Source organism: Bos javanicus, chromosome 24, assembly GCF_032452875.1.
Source record: "Bos javanicus breed banteng chromosome 24, ARS-OSU_banteng_1.0, whole genome shotgun sequence".
Taxonomy (NCBI): Eukaryota; Metazoa; Chordata; class Mammalia; order Artiodactyla; family Bovidae; genus Bos; species Bos javanicus.
In genome coordinates this window covers 34,658,668-34,681,309 of record NC_083891.1, presented here as the reverse complement: position 1 = coordinate 34,681,309, position 22,642 = coordinate 34,658,668, and the positions used below count along the sequence as shown (strand labels likewise).

General features: G+C 39.7%; 1 protein-coding gene across 5 annotated transcripts in view; it reads right to left on the bottom strand.

The window, feature by feature from the left end:
* The window catches only part of ESCO1 (establishment of sister chromatid cohesion N-acetyltransferase 1), a 43,537-nt gene extending 21,190 nt beyond the window's left edge, over positions 1–22,347 (bottom strand). For 2 of the 5 annotated variants that reach the window (XR_009733260.1, XM_061399788.1), the window contains exons 1-5: positions 22,259–22,337; positions 9,270–9,371; positions 7,684–7,785; positions 4,127–6,224; positions 669–783 (exon numbers count right to left, since the gene is read on the bottom strand). Coding sequence is in view for 4 of the 5 variants with exons in the window: in XM_061399788.1 (XP_061255772.1) it covers positions 669–783; positions 4,127–5,659 (1,648 nt within the window). In the remaining variant the exon portion in view is untranslated. Of the gene's footprint in view, positions 1–668; positions 784–4,126; positions 6,225–7,683; positions 7,944–9,242; positions 9,372–18,735; positions 18,844–22,258 lie in introns of all 5 variants that reach the window. The other 3 variants (XM_061399789.1, XM_061399791.1, XM_061399790.1) reach the window with 3 other exon arrangements.
* Positions 22,348–22,642: the final 295 nt, after the last annotated feature.

Sequence of the window (22,642 nt, the reverse complement as noted above, 5' to 3'; positions counted from 1 at the left end):
GGAAAACTGAGTAATTAAGGTTTAAAGATAAGAACCTGGTAAACTAGTCATTTATACTTGAAAAATAAACTGCCATCATTAATTTAAGCAGTTCATTAAATAACACTTCTCCAGAAAGTAAGTTCACAAACAAAATAAAAGATTTAAAAGCAAAGTAGTTTTGGTAGGGAGTCAAAGAATCACCTTAAGTACTGTACTGCTGCTGCTGCTGCTAAGTCGCCTCAGTCGTGTCTGACTCTGTGTGACCCCATAGATGGCAGCCCACCAGGCTCCCCCGTCCCTGGGATTCTCCAGGCAAGAACACTGGAGTGGGTTGCCGTTTCCTTCTCCAATGCAGGAAAGAGAAAAGTGAAAGTGAAGTCGCTCAGTCGTGCCCGACTCTTTAGCGAACCCATGGACTGCAGCCTACCAGGCTCCTCCGTCCATGGAATTTTCCAGGCAAGAGTACTGGAGTGGGGTGCCATTGCCTTCTCCATAAGTACTGTACACAACCCAATTAACAGACGCAATTCTCCCCCTTCAAAGAATAGTTATCACACATTTGAAAAACATAAGCAATGGTTAAAAGAAGGATTTCACGGGTTTGATAGTGGATATAGTCTTCTGTTATTCTGACAAAAAAAATCTCTGACCACTGAGAAATCTAAACAATACTTTCAAAGTATTACCTGGAAATTTATTCTCTCCTGTATCGATTTTTGCTTGACTGAGCAGAGTTGAGACAGTAGTGGCATTTTCCACTGGATTGTTTTCAAGCTTAGATTCCAAACACAGGCTGCAATTCTAAGCACATATAATCCAAAATGTTAATATTCACTTTTGTATCAACCTTTGGGTCTTACTACAATATTTTCAGTGAATTTTAGCACTATACTAAGAAAATTTAAGATCATATATGGAGTAATTCACACAAGATATGCCTTTAAAAAGTCTCTTTATGATCTCCCTACAAGCTACCCTTCCTCTCAGCATCAACTCTTATTATTCCCCTTCATGCTAGACTGAAAACTTTACCTCTCCCACAGATACACTCCATATCTGCCGGCTCTATACTTTTTCTGGGTTTCATCTACCTAAGTCTCACTGTCCATTACAACAGCTCATTCTTGGGCACTTAAAATGTGATATGACTAATCTGTGATTTACTGCAGATGTAAATCACCTACCAGATTTTGAGGTAATAGTACCAAAAAAAAAAGTAAAACATCTCAATTTTTAAAACTCATGACACATTGAACCATTATTTTTACATGACAAGTAATATAGATTAACTTTACCAATTTTTTTAAATGTGGCTAGCAGAAATTTTTAAACAATTTATGTGGCTCACACTTTATCTCTACTGAACAATGCTAATCTACAACAGCTTACCCCTGTATAAACTCAAGTCATTAAATATTAACCCCTTCCATGAAATCTCTTCCAAGTTTTCCATTCCTTTTCCCCAAATTTCCCAATTACCTCATCCATCTTTCATGCCCTTATCACTTTCTATTTTGAATTAGTTATTTATTAATCTCCTATATACTCTTAAGTACATTTGCATATGTATATGCTGCTGCTGCTGCTAAGTCGCCTCAGTCATGTCTGATTCTGTGCGACCCCATAGACAGCAGCCCACCAGGCTCCCCTGTCCCTGGGATTCTCCAGGCAAGAACACTGGAGTAGGTTGCCATTTCCTTCTCCAATGCAGGAAAGAGAAAAGTGAAAGTGAGGTCGCTCAGTCGTGCCCAAATCTTAGCGACCCCATGGACTGCAGCCTACCAGGCTCCTCCGTCCATGGAATTTTCCAGGCAAGAGTACTGGAGTGGGGTGCCATTGCCTTCTCCACATATGTATATATGTAAGTATATTTTTGTGTATATATATACTTAAGTATATCGTTTCAAGTATATATTTTTTAATCTCCTAATAGTCTTAGGAGCAAGACTTATTATATCTATCCTTGTATTTCTAAGAGCTCCTAAATCAGAACTCTGTCAAAGTAGATACTCAATAACTAATAAAGGAAAATAGTGCAAACTCACACAGTAGCTATCTCAGAGGAATGGAAATGTGGTGGTGAACAGATAACTTTTTCATGTGTGTCTGTATCTATCTGTATTGTAACTGTTACAGAGAACTCCTAACATTATTCTTGAACATTACATTTTTGAAATATGAACATTTTTGTCATTAAAAGGCAGAAAAATTAAAAACAATAAAAATAATGACATGTTAGTAATCAATCTCCATTAGGAAGCTAGAATTACTAGTTTAAAAAAAATCATAAAATAATTGAGCTTTAAAATTCATAAAATCCAAATACTTTAAATTCAGCCCAAAGAATTCAGAAGGCCTATCAGACAGATGCTTAGCCTTACTAACCATCATCATTTTTCAGTACTTTTGAGACTGACACCATGTAATAAAAAGAAGAAAAATTGCAGACAGCCACAGAAAAAGTTTTCAAATGGTGTAAAGTTTGCTTTTTTACACTCTTCTACTTTCCCAAGTATAAATCCAGCTAGATTCTGAAGCCAGTCAATCTCAGTTGAAAGCCTGGCTCCATCACTTACATGTTACACAGATCTCTAAGCTTCACTCAAATCTCTAAGCCTCACTCTCCTCACCTGCAATACATGGATAGTAATAGAACTCATGCTGTAGAATGTGGTAACAATTATATGAAGCTCTCCTTTGCTTAATAAAGAAGCAGTGTTCATTAAACAAAAGCTATTATGATGGCTTCACTAAACATCTTAGTACTTATGGGAAGAAGAGAAACCTCTAAATGACTAGTACAATGTAAGTTCATTAAAGGCGGGACACAGACCATCTTCTATAGCCTTATTAGCATGGTGTCTTGAATGCAGCAGGCACTCAATAATGTCTTGAAACGATATGTTCAACACCACATCTCCTAACCACTCTTTATATAGTAATCACATTGTTGGTATCAGTGAAAAAGTTGGAAACAACATAAAAGGGCGTTCACAGAGGAAACCATAAATAAAGTGTGGTATATTTTTTTACAACTATTAAAATACCCATGTATCAATGAGAATAAACAGTGGTCTATTTTGGGGGCTTCTGACACAAACCCTGACTCCTTACTCACTCAAATTTGCTTCTAGACCCAAATGCCTTGAAAGAGAACTTTAAATCACTTGTAAAACTTTCAAGTGACTTTTTTTCCTCAAATGATCTTCTTATATCCAGAGTATGTCACTGTAGAAAGAATTAAGGACTGAAAATCAGGACAGCTGAATTCAAATCTATTTGTGCCACCAAACACGTGGCCTAATCCACATTCTTCTACTGCTCTCAGCTTTCTCATTATAAAATTAAATAACTGAAACAAAATTGGTGGAGTTTTAAAAATCAGTATTATAGAGTACTAAAGTTCTGCCTACTGATTTTATATATTGATATTTCAACTACATCTTAATTTGGAACGAAATGGTTCAGCTGCTTTTATAAAGTTTCAAAACTACTTCTTAGGTAATCAAGTTTCTTCCAGATATTTAGATTCTGTTTTTCAATTTACTTTCCCATTTACAAAAGTTTTGCCCACTACAATTTTATTCTTAGCCTGAGGACTGAATTATTTACATCCTTCAGGCATTTTATCTGCCAACTGTTCAAAATGGCTGCACAAGTCAAAGCAAAAGGCATCTCTGCTAGAAATACTCAAGTTTTACCAGGTGGTGAAAAGTTGACTTGTGCCAGATGAAGTTATTTTAACAACTTGATCAGAACTGAGCCCAATTTCAAGTTCCACATTTTAGTCACTCACTATGAAACAGTTTCTTTGGTTACAATTAATAGAAAAAGGAAACAAACCAGTGTGTTAAATGAAAATGAAAAGCTAGAATTTGACAGGTTTGTGCTTCACATAAAATAAAAATGAAGGGTGAAAATAAGGAAACAATGACATGCATTCATGTAAATATGAGGCATCTAAAGGAGTCAGTAAGTTCTATCACTCACTACAAGACCAGGTTAATGAAACTCTTGCTAACTCCTTACCAAATGACTCTTCCATCTTTTACAACTTAATTCTTAAGCTAAAGTATGTTATAAACACTTAATTCTTATCAGAAAATACTCAGACACCTCCAGGTACATAATGAAAATAGATTACCTTATCCGGTGTTGATTCAAAAGCATCTTTCTTCTGCTTATCCAATGGTTGGTCAGGAGGTGGTTTTATCTGATTACCCAAATGACAATTTTCAGGAGCCTTTTTGGGGATTTTATTCATTTCAACTGTAATATCATTAGGTGTAACATCTTCAGAATTAACTTCTTTCATTTCTTCCTGCTGGCAAGCTTTATTTTTATCACCATATGGTTTTGACCCTAAAAATGTACTTTGCGTCACTTGCTGATGCGTTTCTAACGCAGGTAGTGAAAAACTGGTTCGTAATAAGCCCGATTTAGGGGAAAATTGAGAGTCTAATTTATTTTGCTGCACAGAGTTAAATTTTGAGAGTTTAATTTTAGTCCAGTTGGAGTTCTTTTTAGTTGAGTTGTTTATTCCATTTAGTATACATTTCACAGGCTTTGTTTTTCTACTGGGGAAGAAACGATTACACTGGACGTCCTGATTCGCTTCCTTCTGATGAAGTATTTGTCTTTCAGTCTCTGTCTCTTCCAATTTTATTTCTGTAGGCTTCTCCTCCTTTACACTTTCCATTTGTGAAGATTCCTTTTTTACCTCTACAGTATCTGACTCAATTTCACCAGCAATTTCTTCACAGAGCTGGAGAATGCTCCCGCGTTTGCTTGTTCCTGCTTGCTCCAGCCCATTGTCTCCAGTTTGTTCAGGCACTGATGGCTGTGGACTTTTTTGGGATTTTGCACTATTATTCACTTGTGTGTGAACTGACTTCTTCATCTCGTTCTTTTTAGAGACCACTGAAGTAGCTACTTTGGATCTTTTTATCTCAGAAGAAGATTTTGTTTCTTCTTTTCTAGTATTCTCCAGACACTTTTCAGATCCTTTTATGCACTGAGAACCAGAAGTATAAGCCGTCTGATGCTCCACTTTGCGCTTTTTTCCTTTGGGGGAATTGATCGCTTCATTAGTGACAGAATTTTCTTCCTCTTTAGAATCAGACTTTATTTCCAATACTTTTCTTTTCACATGTTTCTGATTTGTTTTAGCTTTATTTGATTTACTCTGAGTATTGTTACAGTGCTCTTTTTTTGTTGGCGGCAAACTCTGTTTAACTGCTTGAGCCTGACCCTGAATTTCTCTACTACGCAGAGACCTTGTTGAAACCTCTGTTAGCTGTTGTAGTCTTTGTGATCTCCGGTTGAGCTGTTCACTTGATTTAGGGGTTTCGTGCACTGTTTTTTTCTGAGATATTTTCTTCTGTTTTGTAGATTCCTGTTGTGAATGTCCCTTTACAGTCACCATATTTTTATTAGTAGATTTACTAGCTCTTTTATCAGTGGATGCTGACCTTGTGCTCATGCATGTTCCTAATTCAGGCTGATTCACTTTACTTTCATTTGAAGATTTAACCAGTGATTTTATAGCTTCCTTTGGATCTGATTTTTTTGCTAGATTTTTTGGAGAACCTTGAACTTGTGTTTCTAAATTCTTATCTTCATTCTTTTTAATAACACTAGAGGAATTTTCTTTTGATTTCTCCTGAATGGACATCATTCCTGAGTAAGGTCCTCCTTTTCTGAGTATTTTCGAAATTTTTGTGTCCTAGTAAATAATAAATGCTGAATGTCTAGTATTATCTCTGAGCAGGTCTAAAAAATTCAACTGATACTGGTACACATTTTCAACAAAAGTACTAGTCTGCTAAGATTTCTGTCATCCTTACGGCATGAAGGCTGAATAATATTTGCTTTACTTTCGACAAGGCAATAGATATTTGAGAAAAATTAAAATCTAAGCTAATATTTTCAGAACTTTTTATGACAAAAATTTTAATTCAAGTTTGATCTGTTTTGTTAATGTTTCAATTAAATTTGTTTTCAGGCCTAGCCCTATGACTGGATAAGTTATTTATCACTGACCCGTCTGATTTGACAAAGTTTTTGAAAATTTTTTTCTTCTGAAGTCTACAGTTATTGGACTTTGATTCATTAGAAACATGTCTTATAGCTAACACGTTTCTTTGCTTGTTTGCTGAGTCTGTTGATTTAAAGTTCTTATTTAACCACGTCCGTTTAATAAAATACTCTATTAATAAAGATTTCCTTTTGTGCTGGCATTTCTGGAAAAATAAAAAAACAAACATTAAATTTTGTACAATCCAAGAATTTGGCAATGCTAACACTACAAAGAAATAACCACAACTTACAAAAAATGTTACTCTTTCAAATACTTAGTGTGTATACTTAAAATACACTTTAAAACTGTATAAGCAATTGTTGTTGGACTGTTGTGGATCACAATAAACTGTGGGAAATTCTTCAAGAGAAGGGAATACCAGACCACCTGACTTGCCTCTTGAGAAACCTATATGCAGGTCAGGAAGCAACAGTTAGAACTGGACATGGAACAACGGACTAGTTCCAAATAGGAAAAGGAGTACGTCAAGGCTGTATACTGTCACCCTGCTTATTTAACTTAAATGCAGAGTACATCATGAGAAACGCTGGGCTGGAAGAAGCACAAGCTGGAATCAAGATTGCTGGGAGAAATATCAATAACCTCAGATATGCAGATGACATCACCCTTATGGCAGAAAGTGAAGAGGAACTAAAAAGCCTCTTGATGAAGGTGAAAGAAGAGAGTGAAAAAGTTGGCTTAAAGCTCAACATTCAGAAAATGAAGATCATGGCATCCAGTCCCATCACTTCATGGGAAATAGATGGAGAAACAGTGGAAACAGTGTCAGACTTTATTTTTCTGGGCTCCAAAATCACTGCAGATGGTGACTGCAGCCATGAAATTAAAAGAAGCTTACTCCTTGGAAGGAAAGTTATGACCAACCTAGATAGCATATTCAAAAGCAGAGATATTACTTTGCCAACAAAGGTCCATCTAGTCAAGGCTATGGTTTTTCCTGTGGTCATATATGGATGTGAGAGTTGGACTGTGAAGAAAGCTGAGCGCCGAAGAATTGATGCTTTTGAACTGTGGTGTTGGAGAAGAGTCTTGAGAGTCCCTTGGACTGCAAGGAGATCCAACCAGTCCATTCTGAAGGAGATCAGCCCTGGGATTTCTTTGGAAGGAATGACGTTAAAGCTGAAACTCCAGTACTTTGGCCACCTCATGCGAAGAGTTGACTCATTGGAAAAGACTCTGATGCTGGGAGGGATTGGGGGCAGGAGGAGAAGGGGACGACAGAGGATGAGATGGCTGGATGGCATCACCGACTCGATAGACGGATGTGAGTTTGAGTGAACTCCAGGAGTTGGTGATGTACAGGGAGGCCTGGCGTGCTGCGATTCATGGGGTTGCAAAGAGTCGGACACGACTGAGCAACTGAACCGAACTGAACTGAAGCTGTTGTGGGTTAGGCTTTGCTGTGGGTGTGGGTGGGCTTGGTGCCTCATTAGGGGTTTGGCTCTATTTTACTGTTTGTGTTTCTTCTGGGGCCAAGCTGAAGGGGCAGCATACTTAAGGCTAACAGGAAAATGTACCCTAAGTATAGTCTTATAAATCGAAAACCTGTCTTAAATAAACAGAGAATAGCTGAAAATCAATCTCTCCTTGAGGTTACTTACATTTCCTTTCCCACAAGAAACATTTGATCTTTCAGCCACCATAACTCATAGAATTTGACAAAATCATTCCTTATAATTTCCTTTTAACACATTATACAGCACCTAAAAGTAAAATATTGAGAAATGTTTATAAAGTACAAAGATGTAATTATTTACATCTCATCTATTAATCAATATATTAATCTATACTCCATAATTTTACCCTGTCCCTAACATTAGTTTTCAGAGCTCCATTTACACTTAAGTATAGTATTTCTAATCTGAAGTAAACTATGGCACGTGCATCCAATGAAGTAAGCTTTTCTATTTCAATTTTACATTTTAGAAAAACTTTGTAACAAAAAAAATCATCATACATACAGTGGTTAAGCTAGTAAAGCAAAATCCTACTTTGAGGAAAAATAGTGCATGTAAATAATTACATTCATAGAAAAATAGTGACAGATAAAAAGACAGATTTAAATACACAACATTTATGTCTACTCTCATGTAATACTTAAAAAAAAAAGCAATAGATTAAATTGAAGCAAGACAAAACCATAAACCCAAAGGATAAAAACAAAAGTGTAGATGACAAAAATTAAAAGTACAGAAGCTACAAAGAAGGACAAATAACCTCCACACTCAAAGAAACCTGATCCTAAACTGGAAATTGAGGAAAGCCAAGTGAGAACCAACTCTACTTAAACCAGAGAATCTCTCAAGCAGCAGAAATGGGCAGTACCACAAGATGGGGAGAAAATGGGACTCACATAAAGGGAAAGATCCCCACACAGCCATCCCAATTATTACCCAGGTGAATGGGGAAACAAAAATATGATGTTTCAGTACAACAGAACACTCAGCAATCAAAAGGAACAGTGCTTGGAGCCACATGAATGAACTTCACAATCATGATGTTGAATGAAAAGGGCTAGACACAAAGAGTACATAAAGTATTTTACTTTTATGAAATTCTAGAAAAGGAAAACTTATCTATAGTAACAGAAAATAGATGAGTCACTGCCTAGGGTAGGAGCAGAGGGAGAGAGAGACTTTTGGAGGTAATAGAAATAATCTCTGTCGTGATTGTGATGGTACTTCCAAGAACGTGCAAATCTGTCAAAATCCACCAAACTCTACACTTTAAAAGGCTGCTGTGTTTTATACATACATTATGCTTTAGTAAATCTACCCCCAAAATAGAACTCTAAGTAACTGATATGGACCTACAACTGAGAAACACAGTTAAACCAAATAAAGCAAGGTGCATAACAGGGCGGACTTCCCCTTGTCATAAAAAGAAAAAAGGAAGACAGTGGGAGGAAGGAAAGGTATAGAAACGTATGCTTGCCTGTGAACACAATAGGTTGGAAGGATGCCCAAGAAATTAGTAACAGTGAAGACTTCCGAGAAAGAGAACTACGGGACCAAGTGCAAGAAGTGTGGGGAAAGAAAGCTTACTTTCCACTATATACTCCATTTTATTATGTGAACATATAATCTTGTCCAAAAAAGTCACATTTCTTTGAATATATTTAAGTGTATTTGGCATACGGACCAATTATCTTTGAAGGCACTAAATTATAACAATATAAGCTACTTACCTTATTGAAATGAAAATTACATATAATTTTTTTCTTCAAGTTGATAGATGATGCTTCTAATGAATGATACTTCTAACAGCTTCCATGTGTTTGGCTATTAATCTTTAAAAAAAAAAGAATTCTATATAGCTAAAGTAAAACAATCTATTAAAAAACATGAGAATACAAAAACAGTATCATCTATTAACTGTCTATTAACTATTAGAACAACTTGGACTAAGCTAGACTAACAATGGCTTAGTGACGATTTTTCACTTGATATACAAAAATCTTGCAGTTCAATATGATTACATCTCATTTTCTTATACCATATAATAAATTTGATTTTTCTCTGAAAATAATCACGATCTTCTACCCCAAACTGCACCTCCATGGAAGGAGTATATTATTTTCCTTCTCATCAGAGGCTCAGCTTGACCATATGTCTTACTTTGGCCTCATGGTGGACAGAGCATACTTCCCTGCCCCTACAGCTTTGCCATCTGATGACTTGGCCAATGGGATGTTAGCAGAAAAGAGAGAGAGAGATCTAAAATGTCTTTGTGCAATTGGTCTTCCTACTTCTGCCATTACCAGAAGAAGAGTTCAGCAGGTAGATGCTGCCTCTTCAGCTCAGGCTCCAGAAGAAACACAAACAGTAAACCGGAGCCAAACCCCTAATGAGGCACCAAGCCCACCCACACTCACAGCAAAGCATAATTCAAGTCACTTTAACATAAATCATCTAACCCACAGCAGCTTACAGATGTATAATCAACAATTGCTTACACAGTTTTAAACCACTGAGTTGTAGGGCAGTTTCTCATACAACAATAACTAATACATATTATAGTTAAATTTTCTGGGAAACCCCAGATTTACCCAAGATTAGAGGACCACAGCCTTGTCTAACTCAATGAAATTAAGCCATGCCCGTGGGGCAACCCAAGATGGGCGGGTCATGGTGGAGAGATTTGATAGAATGTAGTCCACCGGAGAAGGGAATGGCAAACCACTTCAGTATTCTTGCCTTGAGAACCCCATGATCAGTACGAAAAGGCAAAATGATAGGATACTGAAAGAGGAACTCCCCAGGTCAGTAGGGGCCCTATATGCTACTGGAGATCAGTGGAGAAATAACTCCAGAAAGAATGAAGGGATGGAGCCAAAGCAAAAAGAATACCCAGCTGTGGATGTGACTGGTGATAGAAGCAAGGTCCGATGCTGTAAAGAGCAATATTGCATAGGAACCTGGAATGTTAGGTCCATGAATCAAGGCAAATTGGAAGTGGTCAAACAAGAGATGGCAAGAGTGAATGTTGACATTCTAGGAATCAGCGAACTGAAATGGACTGGAATGGGTGAATTTAACTTAGATGACCATTATATCTACTATTGCGGGCAGGAATCCCTCAGAAGAAATGGACTAGCCATCATGGTCAACAGAAGAGTCCGAAATGCAATACTTGGATGCAATCTCAAAAACGACAGAATGATCTCTGTTCGTTTCCAAGACAAACCATTCAATATCACAGTAATCCAAGTCTATGCCCCAACCAGAAACGCTGAAGAAGCTGAAGTTGAACGGTTCTATAAAGACCCACAAGACCTTTTAGAACTAACACCCAAAAAAGATGTCCTTTTCATTATAGGGGACTGCAATGCAAAAGTAGGAAGTCAAGAAACACCTGGAGTAAGAGGCAAATTTGGCCTTGGAATACGGAATGAAGCAGGGCAAAGACTAATAGAGTTTTGCCAAGAAAATGCACTGGTCATAACAAACACCCTCTTCCAACAACACAAGAGAAGACTCTATACATGGACATCACCAGATGGTCAACACCGAAATCAGATTGATTATATTCTTTGCAGCCAAAGATGGAGAAGCTCTATACAGTCAGCAAAAACAAGACCAGGAGCTGACTGTGGCTCAGACCATTAACTCCTTATTGCCAAATTCAGATTTATGTTGAAGAAAGTACGGAAAACCACTAGACCATTCAGGTATGACCTAAATCAAATCCCATATGATTATACAGTAGAAGTGAGAAATAGATTTAAGGGCCTCTATCTGATAGATAGAGTGCCTGATGAACTATGGAATGAGATTTGTGACATTGTACAGGAGACAGGGATCAAGACCATTCCCATAGAAAAGAAATGCAAAAAAGCAAAATGGCTGTCTGGGGAGGCCTTACAAATAGCTGTGAAAAGAAGAGAAGCAAAAGGCAAAGGAGAAAAGGAAATATATAAACATCTGAATGCAGAGTTCCAAAGAATAGCAAGAGATAAGAAAGCCTTCTTCAGCGATCAATGCAAAGAAATAGAGGAAAACAACAGAATGGGAAAGACTAGGGATCTCTTCAAGAAAAATCAGAGATACCAAAGGAACATTTCATGCAAAGATGAGCTCGATAAAGGACAGAAATGGTAGGGACCTAACAGAAGCAGAAGATATTAAGAAGAGATGGCAAGAATACACAGAAGAACTGTACAAAAAAGATCTTCATGACCCAGATAATCACGATGGTGTGATCACTGACCTAGAGCCAGACATCCTGGAATGTGAAGTCAAGTGGGCCTTAGAAAGCATCACTACGAACAAAGCTAGTGGAGGTGATGGAATTCCAGTTAGCTATTCCAAATCCTGAAAGATGATGCTGTGAAAGTGCTGCACTCAATATGCCAGCAAATTTGGAAAACTCAGCAGTGGCCACAGGACTGGAAAAAGGTCAGTTTTCATTCCAATCCCAAAGAAAGGCAATGCCAAAGAATGCTCAAACTACCGCACAACTGCACTCATCTCACATGCTACTAAAGTAATGCTCAAAATTCTCCAAGCCAGGCTTCAGCAATATGTGAACCGTGAACTTCCTGATGTTCAAGCTGGTTTTAGAAAAGGCAGAGGAACCAGAGATCAAACTACCAACATACGCTGGGTCATGGAAAAAGCAAGAGAGTTCCAGAAAAACATCTATTTCTGGTTTATTGACTATGCCAACGCCTTTGACTGTGTGGATCGCAACAAACTGTGGAAAATTCTGAAAGAGATGGGAATACCAGACCACCTGATCTGCCTCTTGAGAAATCTGTATGCAGGTCAGGAAGCAACAGTTAGAACTGGACATGGAACAACAGACTGGTTCCAAATAGGAGAATGAATATGTCAAGGCTGTATATTGTCACCCTGTTTATTTAACTTATATGCAGAGTACATCATGAGAAACGCTGGACTGGAAGAAACACAAGCTGGAATCAAGATTGCTGGGAGAAATATCAATAACCTCAGATATGCAGATGACATCACCCTTATGGCAGAAAGTGAAGAGAAACTAAAAAGCCTCTTGATGAAGGTGAAAGAAGAGAGTGAAAAAGTTGGCTTAAAGCTCAACATTCAGAAAACGAAGATCATGGCATCCGGTCCCACCACTTCATGGGAAATAGATGGGGAAACAGTGGAAACAGTGTCAGACTTGATTTTTCTGGGCTCCAAAATCACTGCAGATGGTGACTGCAGCCATGAAATAAAAGACGCTTACTCCGTGGAAGGAAAGTTATGACCAATCTAGATAGCATATTCAAAAGCAGAGATATTACTTTGCCAACAAAGGTTCATCTAGTCAAGGCTATGGTTTTTCCTGTGGTCATGTATGGATGTAAGAGTTGGACTGTGAAGAAGGCTGAGCGCATAAGAATTGATGCTTTTGAACTGTGGTGTTGGAGAAGAGTCTTGAGAGTCCCTTGGACTGCAAGGAGATCCGACCAGTCCATTCTGAAGGAGATCAGCCCTGGGATTTCTTTGGAAGGAATGATGCTAAAGCTGAAACTCCAGTACTTTGGGCACCTCATGCAAAGAGTTGAGTCATTGGAAAAGACTCTGATGCTGGGAGGGATTGGGGGCAAGAGGAGAAGGGGACGACAGAGGATGAGATGGCTGGATGGCATCACTGACTCGATGGACGTTGAGTCTCAGTGAACTCTGGGAGTTGGTGATGGACAGGGAGGCCTGGCGTGCTGCAGTTCATGGGGTCGCAAAGAGTCGGACACGACTGAGCGGCTGATCTGATCTGATCTGAAGCCTGAGAGGTTTATCTTCCCAGGTGGCACAGTGCTAAAGAATCTGCCCGCCAATGCAAGAAACCAGAGAGACACAGGTTTGATCCTTGGGTCAGGTTGCCCTGGAGTAGAAAGTGGCAACCCACTCCAGTATTCTTGCCTAAAAAATACCATGGACAGAGGAGCCTGGCAGGCTACAGTCCATAGGGTGGCAAAGAGTCGGACATGATTGAGCAACTGTGCATGCACACACACAGACACAAACCTCTGAGGCATAATAACTTGAAAAAACACATTTAATGTCCTTTATTACTTAAGCAACAAAAATTTTAATTTTAAAAATTATGAATTACTTTACATCATTTCCTCCCAATTTCTAAATATTTTAACACATGGCAGTTGGGCCCTAACAGAACAAAGAGGTTAACTGATACACAAATCTACAGCATTTGCCACTCACCTGTTCAGTTATGGTAAGGATTAGTTCACTTTAGTTTGCCCTATATGTTAAATCATTATTAACCTAGCATTATATACCTTAATAACATCCCTTTCTATTAAATAAAATCTTATAAAAATGCATTCTCTCACCTGTTAACAAATTGACAAGACCCCTCCAACAAGCCAAAGCTAGCTTCTTAATAGAATTCTAATAAAATCAATATTGGGGCCAAAAAACAATAATCAAACTTAACATAAAACGATCACTTCAGAAAATCCACAATACTTATATAGAAAGATAATTTACAAGATACATGTTAGAAAGTGCCTGAGAATTTAAGAGTACATCCAATTTCTAAATTGTACATTATGATAAAATATATTCAAATTTTAATCATTAAAGCATTTAGATTACATCACCCAATATATTTTAAGTTTAAAGTGATATTTTAAAAATCATTTTACAATTGGGAATTCTCTGCCAGTCCAGTGGTTAAGACTCCAAGCTCTCACTGCCAAGGGCCCAGATTCAATCCCTGGTCAGGGAACTAAGATCCCACAAGCAGTGTGATCAGGAGTTAAAAAAAAAAAAATTTTAACTGAGATGTAATTTGAGATTGTACAGGAGACAGGGATCAAGACCATCCCCATGGAAAAGAAATGCAAAAAAGCAAAATGGCTGTCTGAGGAGGCCTTACAAATAGCTGTGAAAAGAAGAGAAGCAAAAAGCAAAGGACAAAAGGAAAGATATAAACATCTGAATGCAGAGTTCCAAAGAATAGCAAGAAAAGATAAGAAAGCCTTCTTCAGCGATCAATGCAAAGAAATAGAGGAAAACAACAGAATGGGAAAGACTAGAGATCTCTTCGAGAAAATCAGATATACCAAAGGAATATTTCATGCAAAAATGGGCTCGATAAAGGACAAAAATGGTATGGACCTAACAGAAGCAGAAGATATTAAGAAGAGATGGCAAGAATACACAGAAGAACTGTACAAAAAAGATCTTCATGACCCAGATAATCACGATGGTGTGATCACTGACCTAGAGCCAGACATCCTGGAATGTGAAGTCAAGTGGGCCTTAGAAAGCATCACTACGAACAAAGCTAGTGGAGGTGATGGAATTCCAGTTAGCTATTCCAAATCCTGAAAGATGATGCTGTGAAAGTGCTGCACTCAATATGCCAGCAAATTTGGAAAACTCAGCAGTGGCCACAGGACTGGAAAAAGGTCAGTTTTCATTCCAATTCCAAAGAAAGGCAATGCCAAAGAATGCTCAAACTACCGCACAACTGCACTCATCTCACATGCTACTAAAGTAATGCTCAAAATTCTCCAAGCCAGGCTTCAGCAATATGTGAACCGTGAACTTCCTGATGTTCAAGCTGGTTTTAGAAAAGGCAGAGGAACCAGAGATCAAACTACCAACATACGTTGGGTCATGGAAAAAGCAAGAGAGTTCCAGAAAAACATCTATTTCTGGTTTATTGACTATGCCAACGCCTTTGACTGTGTGGATCGCAACAAACTGTAGAAAATTCTGAAAGAGATGGGAATACCAGACCACCTGATCTGCCTCTTGAGAAATCTGTATGCAGGTCAGGAAGCAACAGTTAGAACTGGACATGGAACAACAGACTGCTTCCAAATAGGAGAATAAATGTCAAGCCTGTATATTGTCACCCTACTTATTTAACTTATATGCAGAGTACATCATGAGAAATGCTGGACTGGAAGAAACACAAACTGGAATCAAGATTGCCGGGAGAAATATCAATAACCTCAGATATGCAGATGACACCACCCTTATGGCAGAAAGTGAAGAAGAACTAAAAAGCCTCTTGATGAAAGTGAAAGAAGAGAGTGAAAAAGTTGGCTTAAAGCTCAACATTCAGAAAACAAAGATCATGGCATCCGGTCCCATCACTTCATGGGAAATAGATGGGGAAACAGTGGAAACAGTGCCAGACTTTATTTTTCTGGGCTCCAAAATCACTGCAGATGGTGACTGCAGCCATGAAATTAAAAGATGCTTACTCCTTGGAAGGACAGTTATGACCAGCCTAGATAGCATATTGAAAAGCAGAGACATTACTTTGCCAACAAAGGTCCGTCTAGTCAAGGCTATGGTTTTTCCTGTGGTCATGTATGGATGTGAGAGTTGGACTGTGAATAAGGCTGAGTGCCGAAGAATTGATGCTTTTGAACTGTGGTGTTGGAGAAGACTCTTGAGAGTCCCTTGGACTGCAAGGAGATCCAACCAGTCCATCCTGAAGGAGATCAGCCCTGGGATTTCTTTGGAAGGAATGATGCTAAAGCTGAAACTCCAGTACTTTGGCCACCTCATGCGAAGAGTTGACTCACTGAAAAAGACTCTGATGCTGGGAGGGATTGGCCAGGGGACGACAGAGGAGAGATGGGGGACGACAGAGGATGAGATGGCTGGATGGCATCACTGACTCGATGGAGGTGAGTCTGAGTGAATTCCGGGAGTTGGCGATGGACAGGGAGGCCTGGCGTGCTGCAATTCATGGGGTCGCAAAGAGTCGGACATGACTGAGCGACTGATCTGATCTGATCTGAATTTGAGATGGACTATAATATTCACCTAATTATATAATTTAGTGGATTTTAGTTATGTTCAGAGTTGTATAATAATTGTCACTAAGTCCAGAATCTTTTCACCACCCCAAGCCCATGTGCAGTCATTCCCTATCCCCAACCCCATTCCAGTCCCTGATAGTTACAAATCCACTTTCCGTGGATATGGGTTTCACTATTCTGGCTGTTTTATATAAATGAAATCATCAATACGTGTGGCCTTTTGTGGATGGCTTCTTTCACTTAACATTAATGCTTTCAGGGCTCAAGTAGAGTTGTTTAGTTGCTAAGCCGTGTCCGACTCTTTTATGACCCCATGGACTGTATCCCATCAGGCTCCTCTGTCCATGGGATTTCCCAGGCAAGAGCACTGGAGTGGGTTGCCATTTCCTTCTCCATTCAGTAGGTTTGCAGCATGTATCTGTAAGATCTTGTTCTTTACCGGCAGATACTATTTCACTGTATAAATATACTACATTTTATTTACCTATCCATCAGTAGATAAATTGTTTGATGGGATGTTTCTACCTCTTGGCTATCATGAGCAATGCTATGAATAATCCTGAATGAATTATCATGTGAACATATGTTTTCAAGTTTCTTGGGTATATACCTAAGAATATAACTACTGGGTGATGTGGAAACTCTATGTTTGAGACTGGTGGCTTGTCAAATTCATAACCTCTTTTGAAAATTCACCATGTCCACAGGTACCTGCTTTAAGAAACAAAGGTGGGGGCCTTTAGGGAGTTCATAAATAGTTATATTCTGAACCTGTGGTCCCTATGCTCTCCAGCAGATTCCTGACCCCAAAGCAACCAATACAGTCACTGTGATGCAAGGTTTCCGATCCTGCCACTACTAATATTTTGGAGCAAATAAAAATCTGTGACAGGGAGTATGGGGGTGGGGGCATGGAGGATGTTTTAACAGCTAGCATCCCTGTTAGCACCCTACACCCCTAGTAGCATACCTACTAGATACCAGTGGCACTTTGCCCTCAGTTCTTACAGTCAAATATATTCATATTCCCAGCAATACTGAATATGTCCTGGAAGGCAAAAATCACCCCTGGATGAACATTTGGTTTACCCTGTAAGTAAGCTAAATGCCAGAGCTGCACCTTTTCTCAGCAACCTTCTAAGTCCTGAACTAACTTCTGATTTCTGTAAGGCCTAGTGTTGATGATTCCTGTTTTCTCCTTCCACAAGATCTGGCTCTACAAATACAGTCTTCTCTTCCTTATTTCTCTGTGTATCCTGCCAATCCATTCATTATCCCCTATTTAGGGTAATTCAAGTGTTTTTCATGTTCTAAAATGCCAATAAATACTTAGAAATTAAAAAAAACATGTTAAGGAACATAAAATTAAATGAATTACCACTAGCCAAAAACATATAAAATGTTACAACCGAAGCAACAATATACCATTAACAGAGAATGCAACAGAAACATACAGTAATACGAGGTACTGTCCCTAATAAATTTTTCTCTGTTTCAAGTCTGAACATACTAAAATCCACTAAATTATATAATTAGGTGAATTTTACAGTCCATCTCAAATTACATCTCAGTTAAAAAATTTTTTTTTATTCCTGATCACACTGCTTGTGGGATCTTAGTTCCCTGACCAGGTACTATCCTTAATAAATTTTTCCAAACATTCAAAGACAAAAATCTCTTTACTACACTAGATTTATAATAGACATTCAGTAAAACAACATTATTCTCAACATCATTAGTTAAAACTCTTAAAGACATGGACAATTTAATTTTTTAAATTATCTTCCTCCACCAGTCTCTTACAAATTAGTATTCCCCAAGGTTTGGTTTCTTAACACAAAAGACACACATTAACTCATTTCATTTATACTCATACTTTCGATTACTACCTGTAGACCACTAACACACAAATGATAGCCCAACACAGTTTCCATCCCTAGTGCTACTCAGATATCCAACAACATACTGGACATATACATCCTGATGTCTTAAAGGCACCTTAAATTCAGCTGTCAGTCAAGTCATTCCACTATCACCATTCTCCACAATTTATTATACTACTGTCTACCCACATCAAGAAAATAAAGCCAAAAAAAATGAATATGACAGCAACAATGACAACAGTAACATCTCATTTCCTAATACCAAGCTCTTAGAACAGTTTCTAGAACCGTAAGCAGTTATTAAGTATTAGTTATAATAATAATTAGCTGTAATAATTAATATACTGATGTATCATTTTTTATGAAAAGAAAGCATGAAAAAGAAAATGTTTGTCTTAATTATGCCTCATTTCACTTAACTACTTGTCAACTCTTGCCATATTACCATTATCCCTTTCAGCTTCCGTAATTACATTAATCTAAACTATTAAATTATTTACCTTAAAGCAGTAGTTCTCAAAGTGTGGGACAGGGATCCTGCAGATTCCAGAGACCCTTTCAAAGGCTCACGAGATTAAAATCATATACCAGTAAAAGATCAATTCAAACTGCAAACAGACCAATGAAATTAATGCAACACTGTATGAAAAGGATATAGGTATAGTTTCAGACTCTGAGTTTTGTTGTAAAGTCAAAGAAGAGTATCACAATTAATTCAAAATGTTATTCAATCACTCCTCCCAACACATCCCTGTGCAGCTGGATGTATGCTTCAAACAGAACAACATAAAGACTGAATGCAGAAGCTGATAGGAGAATCCAGCTGTCTTTTATTAGGTCAAACAATAAGGAGATTTACAAAAATGTAAAACAGTTGCTATTCTTTCCCTAATCTTTTTTTTTTGGGGGGGGGGGGATAGTAGTTTTGCATTTAAAAAGTTATTTATGGGAGGGAGTTTGGGAAAGATGATACATGCGTATGTATGGTGAGTCCCTTAGCTGTTCACCTGAAACTACCACAACACTGTTAGTTAATTGGCTACACCCCGAAACAAAATACAAAGTTTAAAGTTCGAAAAAAAAGAGACTATGCTTAAGGTTCTCCTATACAACATGGGAGAATAAAATAATAAATTTCTAAAAAGTTATTTATATTAACCTGTAATTATTTATTAGCTATTTATTATATATTAAATATATTTAAATTAATACATAGTAACTGCCAATAGATACAACAGACATAAAACAAAAGCTATTTGGAGTCCTATATAATTTTAAGAATGTAAAGGGATCCTGACCAAAAAGCTTGAGACCACTATATTAAAGTAACACTTAAGAGAATTCCTTGACAGTCCAGGAGTTAGAATTCTACCTTTTCAAAGCCAGGACCAGGGTTCAATCCCTGGTCAGGCAATGAAGATCCTGTGAGCTATGAGGTGTGGCTGATAAAATAAAAATTTAAAAAGTAACATCTTAAACCCCATTTTAATTTATATACTGAGCTTTATCTCTTGTGAATTTCACATACACAGCCATAAATCTTTAAAGTAAGCTGAAGAGAGCAGATGACATAAATCTTGACTTCTTCAGGTGTACTATAATGCAACTAAGCATAAAATGTAGCTCTCTCAAAAAAGAAGACAGGGTGGTAAGGTCAACAGAATGATGTTATTTGTCAAAAGTAACCACAGTAGTTGATATAAAGAACTTAGGCAGAAAGCGAGCCAAAGAACTTTTACTGTGCCAAGAAAAAAGGATGCACAGAAAAACATTCAAGTCTGGGCTGGGGAGGGGGGTGTAAAAGAGTCCTTAAGCAAATTACGTATGGTTAAAATCTCACTGGAGTTAGTTTCTAACTACGGTCTCAACTTCTGATCACCTTCAGTTGAGGTTATTCAACTTACTCACAAAGTGTAATATAAATCAGGTAACAAATCTCATGATAAACATTTAACTATTAAAAAAAAATCCGTTGTGCAATGCCAGTCTCCTTCATTATTAGAATAATTACAGTCAGCTTTGTGCTGTATGAATGACCAAGCTAAAAACGGCCATTCAGCAAAAGGGGTTAATGACATTCATTAATTAGGGCCTTTCCCCAGTTCTTCTGGAATCATAATGTATTGATTTAAAGGGCTAACACAAAATCTTGCTTGGCGCTGACAATTACTTTTTCACTACAAAATCATAATACTAATCAACGAATTTTCTTTATCCAAGAAATAGTAAGATGAGCAGATGTGCATAAAGTAGGACAAGTTTTCTTCTAAGACGGGTACTTCCAAAGTCACACATCTGACCTAGGGGCATATACTGCATTCTGCCTAAAAAGGGGAAGTGTCTGTATTACAGCTTTCTCACTTCCGCACATGCTCTAGGCCTGAATTTGCAGCTTCCAAATTAAGCACTTTTCATCCTACTCTTATATCTAATTCCACGGTGAGATGTTTTAGTGTATTAGTCGCTCAGTCGTGTTCAACTCTTTGCAACGCCATGGACGTGGCCCGCCAGGCTCCTCTGTCCATGGGTTTTTTTCAAGTTTTTCAAATTAAAAACAGTTCCACTGCCGTTGGTGCTGGGCGTTACTAAAGACCTGATCAGAAGTCGCTGAATATAGCATAATTCACGGCATTCAAAATGTTTTAAACTGAACTCGTGCTTTACTCAGCTTTAAAAAAAATGTTGAGGTGGGAAGAAAACAAAGTACACCCACATCCTACTGTTCTGCTAAGTAGCATTCTTTTGTTGGTTTCTGCAAAGACTATTTACTGAAACGGCATTTGATAATACTATCTAAATACTCTGTGCTGCAATTACTTCCTGCAGAAAGAATCCCTTTTCAGCCATCCAAAGGCTACCGGAAAACAAGGTTCACAGTACTTATCAAACCTCAAGGCTTACTCCTTCCTCCTCCCCTTCCCCCTCTCCTGGAAAATACTGTGCGTGTGTTACTCACTCAGTCGTGTCCGACTCTGCGACCCCATGGGCTGCAGCCCGCCAGGCTCCTCTGTCCATGGGATTCTCCAGGCAAGAATACTGGAGTGGGTGGCCATTCCCTTCTCCAGGGCATCTTCCCAACCCGGGTATCGAACCTGGGTCTCCTGCATTACAGGCAGATTCTTTGGCATCTGAGCCACCAGAGAAGCCCTACTGTATGAGCTGGGTTTTCAATAAAAAAAATTTGGGGATGGGGGAGGGGAAGCTTGAGGGTGTGGGAGAGGGAGCGTTCTCCAGTTTTTGGACTAGCTATCTCTCCCATTCTGCCCGAGGAAAACAAACCCCCGTTGTAAAATAATCTTATGAACAGGGATCAAAATCGAGGACTCAACTCCCTTCTGCTCGCATCTATCTCTACAAACTTCGCGATGGTCCTCAACAAACCCAATTTCTACTCCAGAGCAGCCTGGCCTGCGCCCAGATCCTCGGATCCAACCAGAATCCCTCTCTGACCTTGGACTCGGGCCACCGCTCCCCTCCCAGACTAAGGATCGTGAAGCCGGGATCCCCACAGCCCAGCCCTCAGATTGCAGAGGCCTCGGGGTTCACGCCGGGTCAGCGGGTGGGCGGCGGGCAGCAGAGCGAGCCGCAGGACCGCAGCTCCGCCGGGGCTGGAGCAGCGGCTTCGGGGGAGAAGACTGGGACGAGGCCCGGCTACCTGCGGGCCGACACCGCCCCGGCCGCCGCAATCGCTGCACGCCGCCACGGGGCTCCAGAAGCCCGGCGAGACCCTGGCCACGACCCCTCAATACCTTCGACCTCCCAGCGGGCCGCGGCAGGTGATGCGGCGGCCAGGCAGCCGAGCCGCGCAGGTTGGTTGCTTGCCTCCGGCGACCGCGTCCCGGAACCGCCCACTCCCTCCCGGGGGTGCCCGAAGCCGGGACCCTAGGAGGAGGAAAGGCGTGCGAGGCGACGCGACCCAGAGGGTGGGACGGGAAAGGGGAGAGGCGTCCGGCTCTCCGGAGGGGCTGGCCATAGGGAGACGAGGACGACAGAGGCGGCGGGGCGGGCGGGACGCTCGCCTACCTTCCTCGCTCCCGGCCGAGGGTCCGACGCGAGCCAGCAGACCGCCTCACATCCGGGTATCGGGAGACACTCAGCTGCTTCTGCCGCTGCCGCTGCCGCCGCCGCCTCCTCTCCCGCGGCACAGAAACGCCAAACTTCCGGCGACGACGGCGACGCCTAGCCCGTCAGATGGGAGTTACCTGGGACCGTCTTGGGCGCGCTTGCGCAACGCTCTTCTTCTGCCCGAACCCGCTCCGTTGACGTGCCCAGAGCCTGAAGATGGCCGCCACGCTCGCTGCGTGTCACGCCGTTTTTCACCCCGGCCGGGACGGCGGGGCTTCGGGGAGAGGCGAGCCCGCGTCCGGCCGCAGCGCAGGCGCGGTGGGAGGCCTCGCGTGCGCGCCT